Source organism: Malania oleifera, chromosome 3, assembly GCF_029873635.1.
Source record: "Malania oleifera isolate guangnan ecotype guangnan chromosome 3, ASM2987363v1, whole genome shotgun sequence".
Lineage (NCBI taxonomy): Eukaryota > Viridiplantae > Streptophyta > Magnoliopsida > Santalales > Ximeniaceae > Malania > Malania oleifera.
This window is the reverse complement of record NC_080419.1, coordinates 99644288-99667415: the sequence shown is the minus strand read 5'-3', so window position 1 is coordinate 99667415 and position 23128 is coordinate 99644288. Positions and strand designations below refer to the sequence as shown.

Below are 23128 nucleotides of genomic sequence, written 5' to 3'. Positions count from 1 at the left end.
TTTCCCTTACTGAGAAATGTCTCACCCCCGAAAATTAAATGATTTTCAGAAAACCAAAAGAGACCGGCAGGTCAAAGCCGCCGTTGAGTGAGTTGAGTTTCACTACTAGAAGAGTAAGTGTTGATATAGGATTAGAAGATTTTTGTTGTATGATCTTAGAGATTATTTTGATGTTTTGGAGGTTATATATAAATACAATATTTTGGTGATATAGTAACCTCTGGTATTATGTATAATATGGTTATGAGAATGTGATTTATATTTAATGCTGCGTAAGTTTCTGCTGTGAATGACAGGTGTTCTCGTTACTCACGGGTTCAGGTTGATTTTTCTATTTAATATGTTTCATTTTATATTAAGATTTTTGAGGTCGTTACACATTTGATCTGAAAAGAGCATGGATTCAATAGCCTTGACACTCCAACAATTTTATAATCAATATCCAACTTATTTAAGTTATGAATTTATGGTGATTTGAATTGGACAATTGCGATTTCCATTCCTAATATGTTGGAGAGTATGATTAGAGCACGAGAGTCATAACCGTTGGACGCTCTTTAGTCCATAATTTGTGAAGACGTATAGACGCTATTCATTTCTCTAATTTTATTTCGGCCGCTTCTCAATTTTATTTCTCTAATTCGTGAACTCGTTATGCACCCAGGCCCGATTATCATCACTTAAAGCATTTCAATTTCCAGCCACATCTAGGGTTTTTCTATCTATCGATCTCGATCCCGACCTCCACAGCTTCAATTAAACAAATTTTTTTATCGAGGCATTGGGCTGGAAGATACTTTAATAGATTCCGATTAGTGGGTAATTCAACTATCGAGCCATTAGATTGGGAGATACTGCCGGTGATTTTGTCGGGTTTGGGAGGTGATGGGCCCTAGGATTCTTTAAAATTTGAAGCAAGGTGTGGGGAAATTTGTTGAAATGCCGGTGAAATCGGGAAGTTCGTCGGTGCGGGATCGGACGCAGGAGTTTCTGAGCATCGCAGAGAGGCTGAAGAAGTCAGTCTCGTCGGGAGATGGGAATAATGCGGCGAGCAGTGGTTCGAGAGGGGAGGAGCAGAGATCTGCGATGGCTATCCAGCCGGAGTTTAACAAGAGGGCATCAAAGATTGGGTTTGGGATACACCAAACGTCTCAGAAGCTTGCAAAATTAGCTAAATGTAAGTATTATTATTATTATTATTATTATTATTATTACTGAGTGCTGCTAGTTCTTTGGTTTAATATTGGCCTCGTTGTTGGAAATGATACTGTTGATGAACCTGAAGATTGAAAATTTCTTTTGAGTTGAGGGAGAACTAGGCTTATGGCAGTGACTGGCGCATACAACGACAATGGGTAACTTGAAGTAGTTTTATGTTTATGCTGACGATCATGAAGCAACACCGATTATCAAGTCTTGAAAAAATTCGATGGTGACTAATGCTAATAAATAAGTTTTGTGTGGCTGTAGGACAAACCCCCGGATTGTCCTCTCGCTGTCCATATTTAGTAGGAAAAATATGTTGGTTTTTGAGTGTCGCCCTTGTATTTCAAAAGCCTAAGCCATTGGTTGTTGCGTCATTTTTGGTTTCCCTGCACTCAGTATCTTGCTTTTATGGCTTGTTGCCTTTTAGAGTTGTCCCACAATCCACATTGATTGTTTAGCCATACAGCCCCTTTCGAATCATTTTATCTGTGGGGGCATTAATAAACGAACACTGAGAGTCCCCATGCACATATGAGGCGAGTCATGACCTGTTCTTTTCGAGAGAGCCAGATCAGAATTGGGTTAAGTACGTGTGATGCACGCCTTAATTGTTGTATAAGGGGTTGCAAATCCCTATTTCATGCCTTGCAGGTGGGCCTAGGTCCAGCCCACATTTTATCCCTTCGATTTTTTGCTTCTTCAAATTTATTATTGACTTTCTCTAATGATAGTGATTCATACCTACTGTGTAGCGATTGCCCAACTATTATATCCTTGATTCTCACCATTAATTAACTGTTGGGGAATAAAATCCTGGAGCAACAATCACACACGAAGAAAAATACAAGCACATCCACATTGGAACACTTGATTTACGTGGTTCGGTCGAATCTGACCTATGTCCACGGAGCACACACCACTGCACTATAAACTGGGAGAAATATACAGAGGAGCCTCACTGCTCTACTCAACTCTCTCTCTCTCTCTCTCACCTCAACTCTCTGCTATCTGCACACAGCACACAGCACAGCACTCTCACACTACTCTCTGCAACACACTTCACACCTCTCACAACTCACTGCTGCACTGCATACACAGCTCACATACGCACCACCTCTCTGCACTCACAGCAACACTGTTGCACATACACTCTTCTGCAACCCACACACACACACGCACACTCCCAACACATATATATATATATACAAGGGGGAGCTAAATTCAAAGGTGGTGGCTGCAGATTTCAACAAAATCTGCAGAGTAGGTGGCCGCCGTTCTTTAACGTCAAAGTCGGTGGCTAGGCTGGTGCGGCTGCCGATGACTCCACACCAGCAATCCTAACAATCTCCCACTTGGAGAAGGAGGCAGCATCTCAACCAGTGTATAGACGAATGATGTGCTCATGTCTGTCTTCAATCATGAAGACCAACTGAAGTTAAGCATAACTTCAGTTTCTCTCTAGTCGCCACCTTCCCGTCTGTTAGATTTCTGCGGACTAATCTGATGGCTGTCATCTTCGCCACTGGTGTAAAAATGGCGGTGTAGTCAATTCCTTTCTTCTGCTCAAAGGTTTTGACTACCAACTGAGGCTTGTACCTTCTGGAGCCGTCATGCTCCTCTTCAATTCTGTACACCCACTTGTTGTGAAGGCCTTTGAGCAACTTCCACGTTCTGTTGGAGGTGAGGGACTTCATCTCGTCCTTCATTGCAAGCTCCCACTTGCTCGCATCTCCTGCCTGATATGCTTCATCATAGCATTCGGGCTCTCCTCCATCTGTAGGAAGTAAGCAATCTATATACCTTCCGTCTGGTATATGAGGCCGAGTAGATCTCCTAAGCTCCGGTGCTGGAGTAGGAGATGGTGGTGCGACGATCTGCTCCACTGGTTCCTCTGCCTGAGGATTATCGGCATTCTGCTGTTGTGTCCCGACACACTTCTTTGGGGCACGGGTGTTTATTTGGAAACTGACCCTCTTCAGTTTCCTGACTATGCAATCCTCACACATGTCAATCTGCACTGATTGTAGACCACTCAATTTTCCCTTTGAGTGCATCACCCTGAGTTCCTTCTCGCTCATGTGACCAAGTCGTTGGTGTCAAATGTTGCTGTCGTCATTCCCTGCAGCAACTGAAATAGACATGGAGGCATTGGAGGTTAGAAAAAGTGTCCCGCTTTTCTTACCTCGCGCAGTCGTTAGTACACCCTTTGAAACTTTACATTTATCGCCAATGAATTTCGTCGTGTATCCCTCATCTGCCAGCTGACCAACTGAGATCAAATTCTTTCTCAGGTCTGAAATATATCTAACATCCTTCAGCTTCCATACTGACCCGTTCATTTTGATCTTCACAACTCCCTTGCCGATTACGTCGCAAAGTTGATCGTTGCCAAAGTACACCTTACCGAAATCTCCTGGTGTGTACTCCTCTAGGCAATCTTTGTAGCATGTGGCATGATATGAGGCTCCGGAGTCTAAGACCCAAGACTCCTGCTTGCTCTCCAAAGAGCAGATCAACATCTCATCATTCTCGGAAGCAATATTTGCTTCTGTCTTTACCTCGGATTCTTTTCTCGAACCTTTACACTGGTTTCTGAAATGTCCGGTCTTTCCACAGTTCCAGCACTCAACATTCTTTGTGCCCTGGGAACCTCTGGGATCTTTGGATTTGGACCGCCTGATCCTGGATCTGCCACGATTATTAGATCGTCCATGCCCGCTTCCCTTTCCTCGACTTTCCACATTCAAAGCTAAACTTGAAGTGAAGTCATTGTTTGACTGCATTCTGATCTCCTCTGTCAAAATCATGCTGATAACCTCCTCGTATTTCAGCTTCGATTTTCCTGCAGAGCTACTGATCGCAGTGACAATACATTTCCAACTCTCAGGCAGCTGACTGAGAATTAATAGGGCACGGATCTCACTGTCAAAGGTAATCCCGACCGAGGCGAGTTGATCCGACAGCTCGTTGAAATTATTCAAATGCCTGCTGAAACTCTCACCTGCAGACATGCTCATTGTAAATAGTCTTTTCATGAGATGTACCTTATTCGCGGCTGATGGCTGCTCATACATGTTAGATAGCGCATCCATAAGGGACTTGGTGGTTGTCAAGTGCTTGATGTTGAAGGCAACAGACTTTGCTAACGTCATCCTCACGGCTCCGAGGGCTTTTCGGTCAAGCAACTCTCACTCGCTTTCCTTCATGGATTCTGGCTTCTCCATCAATGGTAAGTGCAACTCCTTACCAAACAAGAAGTCCTCGATCTGCATTTTCCAAAAACCGAAGTTCGTGCCGTCAAACTTCTCGATGTGAGAGATCTTTTGGTTCGACATCTCGATTCGCTGATCTAGAGATGAAATTAGCTCAATCAGACAGCACGGTTGGATCCGGAACGGCCGAAAACCCTAGAAATGGCTTAAGTCGCTGAAAAACGGACCCGAAATGGCTTCGAAAAACCCGGTTAAAGTTTCGGTCAATTTTGGTCAACTCTGGTCAACTTAACGGAATATTCTTCTCATGGACGGAATATTTCCTGACGGCGTTAGTGACACCGTCCACTGCATCGTCTGCTGACGTGGCACTGTGGGGCCCACTGCTGACGTGGCACTGTGGCTCACCTATAGACTACTAGCTGTGGGCCCCACTTGATGACGTGGCGCTGACGTGCTCGTGGGGCCCGGCTGGCGTGGCAGCTCTCTCAGCTGCTGACGTGGCGGTGATGCGGCAGCTGGCTAGCCGCTTACTTGGCAATGGCGTGGCACGCTGACTGGGTGCGGTCCGCTAACGTGGACGGTCGACGTGGACCGTTTTCTTCCTTCCGCTGAGTCGCTGGTCGATCATCGGCGCGTGGACGCGCATGCAGGGACTTGCGGTGTGTCTGCCGGCGCGTGTAGGCGCGTGCAGGGGCGTGAAAACGTCCCCTTGTCCCTGGCGACGCGTGTGGGCGCGTGTAGTGTGTTTAGAACTCCGTTAGAGCTCCGGTTACCTTTGTTAGCTTCGTCTCATCGAGAGGAGTTCGATGGTAGCCTCAAAATCAAGGTTCGAGCTACTAGACGGAGGGTCAAAATCCGGAATTTTTCTCGATTTGGCGATTTTACTCCAACCAAGCTCTGATACCAATTATTGGGGAATAAAATCCTGGAGCAACAATCACACACGAAGAAAAATACAAGCACATCCACATATGGGACACCGGATTTACGTGGTTCGGTCGAATCTAACCTACGTCCACGGAGCACACACCACTGCACTATAAACTGGGAGAAATATAGAGGAGCCTCACTGCTCTACTCAACTCTCTCTCTCTCTCTCTCTCACCTCAACTCTCTGCTGTCTGCACACAGCACACAACACAACACTCTCACACTGCTCTCTGCAACACACTTCACACCTCTCACAACTCACTGCTGAACTGCATACACAGTTCACATACGCACCACCTCTCTGCACTCACAGCAACACTGCTGCACATACACTCTTCTGCAACCCACACACACACACGCACACTCCCAGCCCATATATATATACAAGGGGGAGCTAAATTCAAAGGTGGTGGCTGCAGATTTTGTTGAAATCTGCAGAGTAGGTGGCTACCGTTCTTCAACGTCAAAGTCGGTGGTTGGGCTGGTGCGGCTGCCGACGGCTCCACACCAGCAATCCTAACAATTGTTGGGGAATAAACCTGGAGCAACACTCACACACGAAGAAAAATTCAAGCACATCCACACTGGAACAATGGATTTACGTGGCTCGGTTCAAACTGACCTACGTCCATGGGAGCACACACCACTGCACTATAAACTGGGAGAAATATACAGAGGAGCTTCACTGCTTTACTCAACTCTCTCTCTCTCTCTCACCTCAACTCTCTGCTGTCTGCACACAGCACACAGCATAGACTAAAATATTTCTGATGCTTGGAACTTATTTGTTACAGCATTTGGGTGCATCTGTTGGTAGCCGCACCAGCCCAACCACCGACTTTGATGTTGAAGAACGGCGGCCACCTACTCTGCAGATTTTGTTGAAATCTGCAGCCACCACCTTTGAATTTAGCTCCCCCTTGTATATATATATGGGTTGGGAGTGTGCGTGTGTGTGTGGGTTGCAGAAGAGTGTATGTGCAGCAGTATTGCTGTGAGTGCAGAGAGGTGGTGCATATGTAAGCTGTGTATGCAGTGCAGCAGTGAGTTGTGAGAGGTGTGAAGTGTGTTGCAGAGAGCAGTGTGAGAGTGCTGTGTTGTGTGCTGTGTGTAGACAGCAGAGAGTTGAGGAGAGAGAGAGAGAGAGAGAGAGAGAGAGAGAGAGAGAGTTGAGTAGAGCAGTGAGGCTCCTCTGTATATTTCTCCCAGTTTATAGTGCAGTGGTGTATGCTCCGTGGACGTAGGTTAGATTCGACCGAACCATGTAAATCCGGTGTTCCAGTGTGGATGTGCTTGTATTTTTCTTCGTGTGTGATTGTTGCTCCAAGATTTTATTCCCCAACAATTGGTATCAGAGCTTGGTTGGAGTAAAATCGCCAGATCGAGAAAAATTTCGGATTTTGACCCTCTGTCCAGTAACTTGAACTTTGATTTTGAGGCTACCATCGAACTCCTCTCGACGAGACGAAGCTAATAGAGGTAACCGGAGCTCTAATGGAGTTTGGAACACACTGCATGCGCCCACACGCGCCGCCAGGGACAAGGGGATGTTTTCACGCCCCTGCACACGCCTTCACGCACTGGCGGACACACCGAAAGTCCCTGCACGCGCGTCCACGCGCCGGTGATCGATCGGCGACTTAGCGGGAGGAAGAAGACGGTCCACGTCGACCGTCCACGTTAGCAGACCACGCCTAGTCAGCGCGCCACGTCATCGCCAAGTAAGCAGCTAGCTAGTTGCTGCGTCACCGCCACATCAGCAGCTGAGAGAGCTGCCACGTCAGTCGGGCCCCACGTGCATGTTAGCGCCACGTCATCAAGTGGGCCCCATAGCTAGTCGTCTATAGGTGAGCCACAGTGCCACGTCAGCAGTGGGCCCCATAGTGCCATGTCAGCAGACGGTGCAGTGGACGGCGTCACTAACGCTGTCAGGGAATATTCCGTCCGTGAGAGGAATATTCTGTTAAGTTGACCAGATTTAATCGAAACTTTGACCGGTTTTTTCGAAGCCATTTCGGGTCCCTTTTTCGAGCGACTTAAGCCATTTCTAGAGTTTTCGGTCATTCCAGATCCAATCATGCTGTGTGATTGGGCTAATTTCATCTCTAGATCAGCGAATCGAGATGTGGAACCAAAAGAGCTCTCACATCGAGATGTTTGACGGCACGAACTTCGGTTTTTGGAAAATGCAGATCGAGGACTTCTTGTTTGGTAAGGAGTTGCACTTACCATTGATGGAGAAGCCAGAATCCATGAAGGAAAGCGAGTGAGAGTTGCTTGACCGAAAAGCCCTCGGAGCCGTGAGGATGACGTTGGCAAAGTCTGTTGCCTTCAACATCAAGCACTTGACAACCACCAAGTCCCTTATGGATGCGCTATCTAACATGTATGAGCAGCCATCAGCCGCGAATAAGGTACATCTCATGAAAAGACTATTTACAATGAGCATGTCTGCAGGTGAGAGTTTCAGCAGGCATTTGAATAATTTCAACGAGCTGTCGGATCAACTCGCCTCGGTCGGGATTACCTTTGACAGTGAGATCCGTGCCCTATTAATTCTCAGTCAGCTGCCTGAGAGTTGGAAATGTATTGTCACTGCGATCAGTAGCTCTGTAGGAAAATCGAAGCTGAAATACGAGGAGGTTATCAGCATGATTTTGACAGAGGAGATCAGAATGCAGTCAAACAATGACTCCACTTCAAGTTTAGCTTTGAATGTGGAAAGTCGAGGAAAGGGAAGCGGGCATGGACGATCTAATAATCGTGGCAGATCCAGGATCATGCGGTCCAAATCCAGAGATCCCAGAGGTTCCTAGGGCACAAAGAATGTTGAGTGCTGGAACTGTGGAAAGACCGGACATTTCAGAAACCAGTGTAAAGGTTCGAGAAAGGAATCCGAGGTAAAGACAGAAGCAAATATTGCTTCCGAGAATGATGAGATGTTGATCTGCTCTTTGGAGAGCAAGCAGGAGTCTTGGGTCTTAGACTCCGGAGCCTCATATCATGCCACATGCTACAAAGATTGCCTAGAGGAGTACACACCAGGAGATTTCGGTAAGGTGTACTTTGGCAACGATCAACTTTGCGACGTAATCGGCAAGGGAGTTGTGAAGATCAAAATGAACGGGTCAGTATGGAAGCTGAAGGATGTTAGATATATTTCAGACCTGAGAAAGAATTTGATCTCAGTTGGTCAGCTGGCAGATGAGGGATACAAGACGAAATTCATTGGCGATAAATGTAAAGTTTCAAAGGGTGTACTAACGACTGCGCGAGGTAAGAAAAGCGGGACACTTTTTCTAACCTCCAATGCCTCCATGTCTATTTCAGTTGCTGCAGGGAATGACGACAGTAACATTTGACACCAACGACTTGGTCACATGAGCGAGAAGGAACTCAGGGTGATGCACTCAAAGGGAAAATTGAGTGGTCTACAATCAGTGCAGATTGACATGTGTGAGGATTGCATAGTCAGGAAACTGAAGAGGGTCAGTTTCCAGATAAACACCCGTGCCCCAAAGAAGTGTGTCGGGACACAACAGCAGAATGCCGAGAATCCTCAGGCAGAGGAACCAGTGGAGCAGATCGTCGCACCACCATCTCCTACTCCAGCACCGGAGCTTAGGAGATCTACTCGGCCTCATATACCAGACGGAAGGTATATAGATTGCTTACTTCCTACAGATGGAGGAGAGCCCGAATGCTGTGATGAAGCATACAGGCAGGAGATGCGAGCAAGTGGGAGCTTGCAATGAAGGACGAGATGAAGTCCCTCACCTCCAACAGAACGTGGAAGTTGCTCAAAGGCCTTCACAACAAGTGGGTGTACAGAATTGAAGAGGAGCATGACGGCTCCAGAAGGTACAAGCCTCAGTTGGTAGTCAAAAGCTTTGAGCAGAAGAAAGGGATTGACTACACCGCCATTTTTACACCAGTTGTGAAGATGACAGCTATCAGATTAGTCCGCAGAAATCTAGCAGACAGGAAGGTGGCGACTAGAGAGAAGCTGAAGTTATGCTTAACTTTAGTTGGTCTTCATGATTGAAGACAGACATGAGCACATCATTCGTCTATATTATTGACTTTCTCTAATGATAGTGATTCATACCTACTGTGTAGCGATTGCCCAACTATTATCTCCTTGATTCTCACCATTAATTAACTATGGTGTAGTGATTCACCATATATATCCTTGTTATATATGTGTATATATTATGTGCCTTCGGAGTTAAGAAAGCAACAATTGAAACCCTCCTCTCCTATACTATTTTCCCTGCTTTTCTTCAACATTTATCTGTTTTTGGGTTAATCAAGTTTGAACCTGTTCTTGCATCTTCATTGATGAGTGCATGCACAGCAAGAAGGGTAGTTATGTCATGGGGGTGGTCACCACATACCTTTTGCACTGAAATGAGGGGGAAAATTTGTCCAAAGGGCAGTGCACCACATGCCCGAGTTTGATGAGTGCTCTAATTCATTATGTTATTTGCATCTGTTTTTGTTTCGATTTTTTACACAAATATTCATTAAAAAGGGGAAAAAAAAGATGTCACCCTAGTCCATTTCGTCATCCATATGTGTGCATGTATGCTTCAAGTCCTTGAGTTGGCAACTTGGACTTGGAAGAATATTTCCACACGACCTTACCATGGTTCATAGCAAGACATGAACATATATCAACAATTTAGGTACCATTATGTATTTATTGGTACTCAGGGTCCTGGAATTTGAACCTATTTTTATTTGCTTATTTCTTCAATTTATGTTGGTTACTTGAGTTGACACCTCATAGTTCAAACATCCAGAATTCTACATGATTGCCATGTGATGTACGGCAGGAAATGTTGGGTCAATTTGACCGAATTTGGAAACCAATCCTAATAGGGTCAAGAGCTTGTTCGTCCTAAACTCAGATGTGTTTGGTTTAATTAATCAGTTAAGATTATGTTTGTGTGGGGCCGTAGGGTTGTTTGTAAATAGATGTGTCTTGGGATTTTGTTTGTAATTTTCTTTTTTAGTTTTCCATATAAATCAGATTATTGTTGTATTGTCTTAAATGGTGGTTATTTTGAATTGAAGTGGATAACCATGAGCTTTTCTCCTCATCTCTAGAATCTTCTTCCTCCTCCTCTCATCATTCCCTCTCATTGATTCTAGTGTTCTACATCATTTGATATTAGAGCCATCTCTCCTTTTTTGCTTCTGACCATGAATACCATATGATAGAAAGAACTTCCAATTTATTTATGTTAAGGGTAGTGTACTAGAATTAGGATCTGATGCACATAAGACAATAATTGATTAGCTCTATGATATGCGATGGGTTCAATGCAGTTAGTGCTTTTACTTCTAGTTGTACTAAAATACCATATTAGAAGAAGGAAATCTATGATATAATAAGTCAAGTTCAGTGTGAATACTTTTTTTCCTAGATCTACTTGAATCAATGGAAGTAGAAGTAGCTTCCAATCGCTTAGTTCTGAGTTCATACTTTGATTCACTGTAGCTCCTATGGATGGAATGAGATATAATAGAGAGAGGGCTTAGTGCAAGTTGGGCTTATGCTGTTCTTTTTAAGTCAATAAGACAAAGGCTATGTAAGAGCTGTAGTTAGGCCTTTGCCAAAGGGATGGATTGGGACCCCTTCTAAACAAGTCAATCCCGGTACAGGAAGATTGCCCAAAGAAATGGGATTTCTTTCCTCAGTACCATGCATAACTGTAACATAATAATATTATTACACATATTCATATTCAATTAATATAAATGAAATTTATAAATGAGTTCAACATAAGTTATTTTGCAAATGCAACTAATTTAGACTTAGAAGGCTGAGTAAAGTTTGTTGATAACATCATAGTTCCATTTTGCACGGAATTTCAAAAGTTTGAAAGCTATCATTCCTATTCCTTCTTGTAGTAATCTTTATTTTCTGTAAAAAGCAGATTTATTAAGACAGAAATTTCAATTTAAGTTTTGAATGATTGAATCTCGAACTTTAATTCTTGCTTTGTTATTTGTTGTTATCTTAAATTCCAATTCCAAAATTTCAAATATGTTTTGTAGAAAGCTTGTAATTTTGATAAATTTCATATGATTTTTGGAAATTTCGACAGAAATTTTGTAAGATGAAGATTTATTACCATTTAAATTATGAGAATGGTGGAAAGCAGAAATTTTCAACAGAAATTTTGATGATTTCATGGAAATTTATTACCATGATGTGCTTCCACACTCCATGTCATTGTAGCTTCTGCCATGTCTACAACTTCCCTTGGCTGTGATTTTCTGACAACAAGAACATCATTTTCACTGGGAGCCACTGGAACATGCTGCACGTGCCATGCATGCCAGTGACTTGTGTGTAGTTATTGTAAAATGTAGATGCAGGGCCTGCAGCTCTCCTTGGATCCTTCTTCTCTTTCTCTTGGCTTTACCCTCCAGTCTCCACCCTTCATTTATAATGTTCCAGCTCCTTGCCTAGGAAAATAAGACAAAAGCCAATCCCTTTTGTCCCTTCCATATATTGAGACACAACCCACAAAGCAAAATTGGTCTACTCCACCACATTGCACTCAGCTTAGCCTAAACAAAAAAGATGCAGTCCCATCCCATCCAATTAACAACCCTTTAATTCAAGGAAAAAAAAAGTACAGCTGCAATAAAAGAAAAAGAAGAAGAAAAAAACAGAAAAGCAGCAACATGCTGTCATGCTGATTAATGTTGAGTTGTAAGGTGGAGTTGTTATCAGGTAAGGTGTAGAACATTGAGAATGCTTTGGAGACCATTACAAATACTTCGAATGTGATGAAACTGAAGTTGCATCCTTGGGCGATAGACTTATTGGCTCTTTTACCAAGTAGGAAAGTTGTACAAACACAAGAGTTCCCCAAATTTTGAGTTGCATGAAGACCATCATCTATTTATTATTAATTAAAGGAAGACATGGGATTTTTCAATCTGCATTTTTTGCCTGTGGTGTTCCAAAAATGCCCCTTTTATTTTTACAAATTCCTGTTGAAAATAAAAAATTTAGTTAAGAGTGATTTGGTTAATATAAATCCTATCCATTACTAAAATAACTGCCCATTTCCATGATTACAAAAACCACCCATAACTCCTTTAATTTTTGTATACACATCACACTTTTTGTATGCTCACCACACGTACTATTCATGACTATCCAAAGACGGGATGTGTGTATCCATGACTAGTGGTCATTTAAACAAGGGGAATCAGATTGTAAATTTCAGATTTTAATTGCACATTTGTGTGTGGGGGGGGGGGGGGGGGGGTGGGGGGTGCAATGGATGAATATGATGATTGGAGTGTATTCTTTGGAGAATTATTTTTAGTGCTTTTACATGAATGGAGACTGTAGGCTGCTTGTGGCTTATTCTAAATTGAAGGAAACAACTGGAATTTGGTGAAATAAAAAACAAGAAATCTTGAGAAGAAGAGGATGGTTAGAACATAGAACATGAGATAAGATGAAATGAGCCATGCAGGAATAATTTGTGCCTCTGCTAATTTTTTTGGTCGGGTTTTGAGAAGAATAAGAGAGATCACCTAGTTAGCAGGGAGATTGTTACTAGACCTAAAGCTGAAGGGGCTGGGTCTTGGTAATGTGGTATCTAAAAACATGTCTTAATTTAAAATTAATCATGGAGGTTCCCTTTAGAGGTTAATTTTCTATGGCACAAAGTGATAAAGGTAAGTATGGATTTCATTGGTATGAGTGGGAGAGTAGAGGAAGTGGCATTTTCATCATGCAAGCCCCTGGAAGCTTTCAGAGTGGGTAATGGCTGCTATGTTCAGTTTGGGGAGGATGTTTAGCTCAGTAAGGGCTTGGTGGAGATGATGGTACCTTTTCTGTTTAAGCTTTCTACTTTTCACAATGCACCATATCAATTTTTTTTTTTTTTTCCTGAAATAGTCCCCTTTCTTGGAATTTCCATTTTTTCAGGGAATCTCAATGAAAGGGAGGTTGACAAGTTTACTACCTTGTTAATGCTCTGCAATCTGTATCATTTTGTTCCTTCTAATAGGGGAGATGAGAGGGTTTGGGAAGGCGGTTCTTTTGGTCTCTCTTCTATTATGTCTGTTTTTTTTTCCCCCTCTCAGCTCTTAAACCCTTCTCCTCCCAATGTCTTTCCTTGAAGCAACATCATATGGAAGGCAAAGGTTCCTTTCAAGATTCAGACTTTTGTCTCGATTGTGGCCCCTAATAGGATTAATACAAATGATTTTTTACAGATAAGAAGACCTGCAAGTCTCTTAGTGCTAATGCTGCTTGCTGTGTTGCCAATCCAATGGAAAAATGCACACCTCTTTCTTCATTATCGGGTGACAACCTGTCTATGGAGTGCTCTTTTCCCTTGTTTTGGTGAAGCTTGGGTGGCCGGTATGCCTTGGGTTGTGGATAATTTCTTGTTTGTGAGATATTGGGGTGTTGGCAACAGCAGGAAAGGGTGGAGCTTTATGGCACGGTGCGGTTTTTGCTATTTTGTGGACCATTTGGAGTGAGAGGAATGCAAGAACCTTCAAGGATCAAACAACGTTTCCTAGTTTGTTATGGGATGGAGTAGTGTTCTTGGCTTCTATTTGTGCCCATTCTTTTTTGGTTTGTTGGAGTTTGTTGCTATTTGACCTTCAAAAGGATTGGAGGGCAGCATTACTACAATTTTTTTGTTGTATTTTTTCTATTGCTCTTTGGAGAATGTCTTGTCCTCCTCCTATTTTACCTTGTTTGTTCTCTGTAAATGCTTTTTTTTTCCTTATCCAAAAAAAGAAAAGAAAAATAGTGTGTCAATTGGAGTACTTCTGTTTGAAGCAAGAAGACATGATTTGAGCGACTTTTTTTTTGCTAATAAAAGAAGATATATTGAGAAAGTGAATGCAGAGTCAGAATGAGGATACTAAATACTCAAAAAGAAAAAGAAAAAGAAAAACAGAAGCAAGGAACAAAAAGAAAAAATAATGAAAATAAAAAAGTTGAATGATGCAGGGGCAGCATCAAGGTTCTGCAGCCATGGGAGAGCTTAGAAAAAATAGAAGAGAGGAACGGGAAGGGAAGAGATAGGAGATACCAGGGGAGAAACATGTTCAATACAATTCAAATTCATCAACCATTGTCTACAACATGGTATAAGAAAGCCTCTATGCATGAAATTGCACGTATACCCCTGACATTACATGAAACTATGAATAAACCCCTAAATTACACAAATACTACTAACAAACCATGTATACACATAATCATCGACTAATTAATGCTAATAACATAATAAACTACTAACTTAACCCGACAATTTGTTGACCCAACTCTTCTTAATTATTCTCCAGCAAGTGTAACCAATCTATTAATTAGTCCTACTTTGTATCGCTCGTTCTGTTTCTGCAAATGTTACCTTCTTTGAGTCTACACCATACTACACTCAATCCTTGAGTGCTTCTGATCTCAATGAATCTCTTCCTCTGCCTAATCTTCTAGATTCTAGTTTCCTGTCCTTACCAGTTAACCACATGTGTCTCCATGTAGTCAAAGTCCTTCTCATCCTCTCTATCATCCTAATTTGCAGGTGTATTCACGACAGCGACTCCTAGAAAGAGAGCCCCCCCTAGCTTCTACTATCACACCTTTGGTTTCCTAATCTGATGTTCATATTCCATTGCTGTCTGGAAAGGTAAATGCACATGGTGACAACATCCCATCTCCAACTATGTTTTCTTTGATTTCTTATGACCCTCCCATTATTACTATGTGATCACCTGCTGCCCTTCCTAAATCTGTTTTGAAAGTCTTGGGCCACTCTGGGTGGAGGAATGCCATGGTTGAAGAGATGAATGCTTTATAGGACAATGATGCTTGGGAATTGGTATCTCTTCCTCTTGACAAATCTATGGTTAGTTGTCACTGGGTATACGTTGTGAAAGTCAACCCTGATGGTGTCTTGTTGCTAAGGGGTATACTCAAGTGTATGGTTTGGATTATTCTAACACTTTTCCCCCGGTTGCCAATCTTACTTTAGTACATCTGTTCATTTGCTTGGTCACCACTTGTCATTGGCCTCTGCATCAGTTAGATATGAAGAATGCCTTCTTGCATGGTGATCTTGAGGAGGAGGTTTATATGGAGTAACCACTTGGGAGCTTAAGGGGAATCAGGTTTAGTGTGTTGGCTTAAGAAGGCATTATAAGGTTTGAAATAGTCTCCCATAGTATAGATTGGTTACACTTGGGAGCTTAAGGGGAATCAAGTTTAGTGTGTTGGCTTAAGAAGGCATTATAAGGTTTAAAATAGTCTCCCATAGTATATATTGGTCGATTCATTACTGTAGTAATTGAATTTGACCTTTGATGGTGTGCAGTGGATCACTCTGTGTTCTATTGTCATACTTCATTAGGGGTAGGATCCATGTTATTGTGTATGTGGATGATATACAAGGGATGATGATTAAGGTATTTAGAGCCTTAAACATTATCTGCAAACTAAGTTTCAAACCAAAGATTTGGGACCATTGAAATACTTCTTGGGTATAGAAGTATCTAGATCTCATATAGGAACGGTTTTGTCATAGAGGAAATATGTTCTTGATCTGTTGGATGAGACTATGCTGTTAGGATCCAAGCTGATTGATACACAAATGGATCCTAATAGCGAGTTAGTGCTGGATACAGGTGATTTGTTGCCTAATCTTGGATGATACCGAAGACTTGTGGGAAGTTGAACTATCTCATAGTCACTCGGCTGGACATATCTTTCACAACAAGTGTTGTGAGTCAATTCTTGGATTCTTTGAGGACAGTCATTGGGACACAACAATTACATCTTGAGATATCTCAAAAGTGCACCTAGGAGAGGTCCCTTATATTGAGATTAGGTGACACTCGTATTCATGGATGTATAGATGCAGATTGGGTTGGGCCGCCTTCTGACTGATGATCCACAATCGGGTACTATATCTTGGTTAGTGGTAATTTGATTTCTTGGAAGGGTAAGAAACAAATTGTGGTGGCCATCTCAAGTGCTAAGTCAGAGCATGGGGCTATGGCTCATGCTACATGTGAACTTGTTTGGTTGAAGAACATGTTGGGAGAATTGGGGTTTCCACATTCTTAGTTTATGGAGTTGATGTGTGATAATCAAGTTGCTTTTCATATGGCCTTCAACCTGGTTTTCCATGAGCAAACGAAACACATTGAAGTTGATTTCCATTTTGTTTCAGAGAAACTTGTGCAGAAGCTCATTACTACCAATTATGTGAAGTCCGATATGCAACTTGATGATTTGTTAAACCAAATGATGCAGGGGCAGTGTCAAGGTTTTGCTGCCATGGAGAAATTAGAAGAAATAGAAGAGAGGAAGGAAAGGGAAGGGAAAAGAGAGGAGATATTAGCAGGGAACTCATGTTCAATTCTAATTCACATTCATCAATAATTGCCTACAACATAGCTTTCACACACTATTTATAAGAAAGCCTCTTTACATGAAATTACACATAAACCCCTAAAACTACATGACATTGCAAACATAAACCCCTAAAACTACATGACATTACAAACATACCCCTATTTTACTCAAATATTACAAACAATCCCAGATACACATAATCCTATTCTAATTAATAGTAAACACACATAATAACTACTAACTAAACCCAACAATTCCTTCTACTCTTCTTAGTTATTCTCCAATGAGGATCTTCCCAAGGTTTTGCTTCTTGTCCTACATCACCAAAGCTTTGGGGAGTTCTCGTTTTCGATTTATTTGTAACAAGCTAGGAGCCTATGATATCTATGCTCCAGCTTGAGGGGGAGTGCTAATGGTTATTTTAGTCTTTTAGCATAATTAAATGTGTTAGTGTTATGGTCATTAGAATGTATTTGATATGTATTATAAATAGAGGGAGAGACCTATCTTTGAGTTAGGTCATTCATTTAAGCAAAAATCTCAACATGTACTATTTTGATGGTGGTCATGGTGGGTCCAATTCTTGTCATATGGTTTCCTCAATTTCTACTCATGGTGTTTTTCTTTTTCAGTGGCTTGCTCGTTTGGGTCATCCATCTCCTAAAAAATTGCAGCAAGTTTTTCAATGTTCAACCTCGTTTCTCATTTTGAGTGTTTTGTATGTCAATTGGGAAAGCATATTAGAACATCTTTTCCATCTACAGTTGAGTCTCATGGTAAATAATTGTTTTCTTTTATTCATTTAGATATTTGGGGTCCGTGTAGAGTCAAGAATTTGATTAGTCGTCAATATTTTGTGTCCTTTGTGGATGATTTTTCGAGTATGACATGGATCTATTTGTTAAAAGATAGCTCTGAATTTTTGAATGTATTTACTCAATTCTACTAGGAAATAAAAATTCAATTTGGCATCGGTATTCAAATTTTTCAATTTGATAATGCATTTGAATTTTTTCAAAATATGCTTCCGTATTTTTCTTGGCCAAAGGGATTATTCATCAAATATCATGTATACTTACCCCTCAAGAGAATGGAGTAGCTAAATGAAAAAACAAACATTTACTTGACATAGCATGGTCTCTATTCCTTCATATGCATGTTCCTAAAACCATTTGGACCAATGCTCTTCTTATAGCCTATGTTTTTGCTCAATAGGATGTCCTCAAGTGTTCTAGGGGGACAAATTCTCGTCTACATTGTGTACCCAAAAACATCCATTTCTCTATTGTGCCTTATGTCTTTGGGTGCACACGTTTTGTTCTTGTTCCACATAAGTCAGGATAAGTTCTTTCCTTGTGCTGTTAAATATGTCTTTTTTGGGTACTCAAGAAATCATAAAGGATATAGATGTTATGATCCTCACACTTGTAGGAAATGTGTTAGTGCTGAGGTCACCTTTTTTTAGGGGACACCCTATTTTTCTTGAGCTGGGTCCTCCTTAGATGAATCTATTTTGATTTTGTCAACGATTTTTATGGTTACCCCTCTTGTGTTGATCCTCCTATTCCTACCCCTATCCCTCTCAAGAAATCTTTTGCTGCTCTTCCAAATCCATTTGTAACTGATCCTGAGAAACAATTGAAGGTTTATGAACTACGAAAAGCAAGCATAGACATCATTACCACCATGCAGCTACATTCTCTGCCCATCACTATTTCGATTTCTGCATCTGGAGATCCATCCTAATTTGACTTGGATTTGCCCATTGCTTACTGAAAAGGCATTTGAATATGTCCTTAGCAATCCTTAGTTGCTTATCCTATCACTCAATATGTTTCAGTTCTTCACCTTCCTAGTCCTATGTGTTTGTTTGCCTTGCCTATTTCCATAGTTTTTATCGCTTTCTCACATGTTGAAGCACTTGCTAACCTTGGGTGGAAGCACGCAATGGATGTAGAAATGGATGCCTTGACCACTCAAGGGACATGGGATTTGGTGGATCTTCCTCGTGGTAAAGAGCTGGTTAGGTGTTGTTGGGTCTACGTTATCAAATATCTTCTCTCCAGTTGCTCAATTAAATTCTGTTCATGTATTGATCTCACTGGCAGTTAATTTGGTTGGTCCTTACATTAGTTGGATGTGAAGAATGCCTTCTTGTATGGAGATTTGTAGGAGGGGGTATACATGGTGCAACCTCCTAGGTATGTTGCTGAGGGGGAGGATGGTAAGGTATGGAGGTTGTATAAGGCCATTTATGGTCTTAAACAGTCTCCTCGACCTTGGTTTGACAATTATGGCTCATTTGGTTTGGTGGAATAGCTATTCATTGGAATAAGATGGAAATAGTTTAAACTTTAGGAATCAATGGAATAATTATTTCATTCAACATGTAATAAGAAAGGAGTAGATATCTCCATGATGAAATTTGGAAATAGTTATTCCTTGTCTATTCCTTATTATGGACTCATAAAATGTTTCACATTGTTATTTGCTGTATAGTAACAACATAATTTCTTGTATAATTAATTGTGACGAACTTACTAAAACTAATATGTTCCTAAGAATAAGCATTCCACAAACCAAACGTAACCATAGTGTTGTAGCTTCTACATTTGGCTTTGTTCAGTGCTACTCTGATTATTCGGTTTTTGTCCGCAAAACTAAGATAGTTGTGGTACTACTAGTAGTTTATGTTGATGATATCATAACTGGTAGCAACCAGAGTGAGCTTGCAGATGTTAAGTAGTGACTTCAAGCAAAATTTCAAATCAAGGACTTGGGTATTCTGCATTACTTTCTTGGTATTGAGATTGTAAGATGCAGGAAAGAATTGAATCTATCTTAACGAAAATGTACATTGGACTTGTTAAGTGAGACTGATTTGTTGTCTAGGGATGTTGAATCAGACTTTGAAGACAAACGTCGATATAGGCAGTTGGTTGGCAAGTTGATCTACTTGACTGTCACGACAGCTGGCACATATTTTGCAGTGGGGTTGGTGAGTCAGTTTATGGAAAATCCCAAATGACCACATCGGGATGCTGTTTATAGGATTTTGCGGTATCTCAAAGCCTCTCCTAGCAAAGGTTTGATATGTAAATGTAATAGAAATTGTGACATTTTGGGATACTCTGTTGCAGATTGGGCTAAATCTGTTGATGATTGAAGGTCTGCTACTGGATATTGTACATTTGTGGGAGGTAAACTTGTTACTTGGTGTAGCAAGAAACAAACTACTGTAGCAAGAACTAGTGTTTAAGTGGAATATTGAGCTATAGCTTATACTATGAGTGAGCTTATGTGGCTGATGTCTCTTATGTCAGAGATGGGATTCTTGGTAACAAATCCAATAGATGTATTTTGTGATAATCAAGTTGCCATTTACTAGCAATCCAGTGTTTCATTAGAGGACAAAGCACATAGAAGTTGATTGTCATTTTTTGAGGGATGCTGTGTTGAAGAAGGTCATGAGAACACCCTTTGTGAAATCTGTTAATCAATTAGGCGATGTTTTTATGAAGGCTTTATATAAGCCTTGTCTAATGTTTGTTACAAGCTGGGGTTAGGTGATATTTATACACATCCAGCTTGAGGGGGAGAGTTAGAAGAGAATATGTTATTTTAATAATTAGGTTGTGTTAATGGTGATATTTTTGTCTTTAGGAATTTATTATATTAATAATATATATAAAAGGGATGACTTGGAGCTGTGTGTAGACTCCAAGAAACTGCCACACAGTTCTTTCCTCTCCTTTTCTTTCTTTTCTTCTCCTCTTCTCTTCTCTCCTTCTCTTCTTCTCTCCTCCATCTCCAACTTTACAACATGGTACGGACCCAGGTTGCCAGGAGGTCCTGGGTTCTATTCTTGTTGCCCACATTTATTGTTTGTTTGTTAAGAATGATCTTATTCCCTATAATGAGTGTCGTTCATTGTTTGTTTCTCTCCACCTGCTGTCACGCTGCACGTGTGGAGAAGTGTTGAGGCCTGATTTATTGTTGGCTCACAGCCTAATAGCTTAAGCTTTAAGGTAAAGTGGTACTTTATTCTTTCTTGTCCGTCTTTAGCCTTGAGGACGTCTTGTCCTCCTTTATATATATATTTTTGATAAAGAAAGGAAAATTTATTTAAAGGAAGAATTCTTGTCCTGCTTTATATTGTACTTCTTTCCTCTCTTTTCTCAATTAATTTTCATTTTTTTATCCAAAATTCATTTTAAAAAGGTCAGTTTCTCAAGAGAAGTAGTCGTGGGAGGGTTGTTCTTGTGGATTCTGACTGATTTAATTGGTGGATCTGGGGAAAACAACTGTTAAGGTGGTGATTAGGTTGAAAAATAAGATCTGGGGATTACATCTGTTAAGGTAATAGTTGGGTTGACATAAAAATGACAAGATGAGTCTCAGGAGAGTGGGTTTGATAGTGTATTTGTGTGTGATAATGGATTACTATTGGATGAATTTTGAGCAGAGTGGATATAATTTGGATTCTTCTTTGAATGACGTTTCTCATGTATTTGAGACTTTTATGGACTTGGAGTGGGTTTGATAGTGTATTTGTGTGTGAGGAGAGTGGGTTGATAGTGTAATTGCGTCTGATGACGGATTATTAGTAGATGAAATTCAAGCGGAATCTGGATATAATTTGGATTCTTTTAATGATGTTTCTCATGTGTTTGAGATTTGTATGGACTTGGAAAGGGTTCCCATGAAGGCGTGGTTGGGTTTGGAGGGAGTTAGATAACGTTATTACATGGGATGGCATTTTACCAACTCCCATTTCTCTGGAGCAAGAGCTAACTGATGAGGATACTGAAGCTCCTGATCTTTTTGAGATTCCCTGGTCCTGAAGACCAGGAAGAAAGACTGGGCGGTGGCAAGAGGAGGGTGAAAAAGGGATAAAGAGAACTGGAAAATTGAAGGGCTTGTTTAGTTGTGGAGAACTGTGTTCATTTTCCATTCCCATTTTTTAAAAAAGGAATTACAAAAATGTTACCTTATTTTCCAGTTGTCCAGTTTTTGTATAGCAAAGCAAGAAAACAATATGGAGATGTTTCCCAACTTTCTATGCAAATTTTGGGAACTTGAAAACTAGGTGGCATTTTTGCAGTTCTTTAGAAAATTGGTAACAGAAAGTAAAAACTATTTTCTGGAACAGGCCCAAAGTGTTGCAACCATGTTAAGATATAAGAAGGGATTTTTGGGGAATAAATTGCCTTAGCTTTTTGGTTATAGTTTATTTTATTTTTTCTTTTTCAATCAGCAAAGAGTAAATATATTAAAAAGAGGCATCAAAGGGATGCCACCCAAGTACAAAGGAAACTACGAGAAAGAAACATCCCTTATTGAAAAGAATCAAGAAGATCAATAATTACAAAGGGGTCCCTTCCAACCAACCCATAATTCATTGTCCTTTTTTTAGTTTCTACGGTTTTTATTTTCTTTTTTATGTTTTTGTTTTTGTTTTTGTTAGGGGGGATAGAAGAAAATCTCTATTGAAAGTAGCAAGAAAATAAAGACACAACAGCAGAGAACAAGAATTGCTCACTCATGAACACCGAAAAGAGCAAAAACAACATCAACCTAATGAAGCCACTCAATATCAAATGACACCTGGGAACAGCAGCCCTTAAAATGGCCTGTGCTCTGAGCCCAAGAGAAGCCAAATATCGCATGCTGTCCCAAAAAAGGCCCCATGATAACCTCTTTTCAGAAAAAAAAAATTCTAGCATTCCTTCCATCCAAATTCCCCATAACACAGTGCATATAGTACACCTTCACAACCTTACAAGGATACTGCCCCCTGATTGTACTGCTTTATTTCTCTCAATAAAATCCTTTGCTATTAAAAAAATTGTTGTTGTAATCCTCATTTTGGCTGCACCCCAACCTTACAAGAATATTGCCCCAAAATTGTGCGGAATGGTAGAGAAAAACATGTATAGCTGACTGCATCTAAAGGGACTTAAGGGTTGTTTTCTTCATGTTTTTTGTTTCTATTTTATTATCATGTGCTTATCTGCAAGGAGTGATACCGGTTTTTTATATAAGTTGTGATGTTTGATGCATCAAGTAAAGCAACTAGAATCTTGGGGGTTGATTTGTAGTGGCAAAGAGGACTTCAGTTTTTGATGACCCAACCATGGAAATCCAAGAGCTGACAGCAGTTATTAAGCAGGATATTACTGCACTGAATTCAGCAGTTGTTGACCTTCAGCTCCTCTGCAACTCCCGAAATGATAGTGGGAATATCTCAAGTGACACTACTAGTCATTCAACTACAGTTGTAGATGATTTAAAGAATCGCTTAATGAGTGCCACAAAAGAGTTCAAAGACGTCCTAACCATGCGGACAGAGGTAAGGCTAAAT

The 23128-nt window shown here is 40.9% G+C and overlaps 1 protein-coding gene across 1 annotated transcript in view; it reads left to right on the top strand.

Moving 5' to 3' along the window:
* Positions 1–481: 481 nt before the first annotated feature.
* LOC131152204 (syntaxin-32-like) overlaps positions 482–23128 on the top strand; it is a 30578-nt gene continuing 7931 nt past the window's right edge. The window contains exons 1-2 of the mRNA XM_058103929.1: positions 482–1177; positions 22866–23116. Of these exons, the coding sequence (XP_057959912.1) occupies positions 940–1177; positions 22866–23116 (489 nt within the window). The 5' untranslated portion in view covers positions 482–939. The remainder of the gene's footprint in view (positions 1178–22865; positions 23117–23128) is intronic.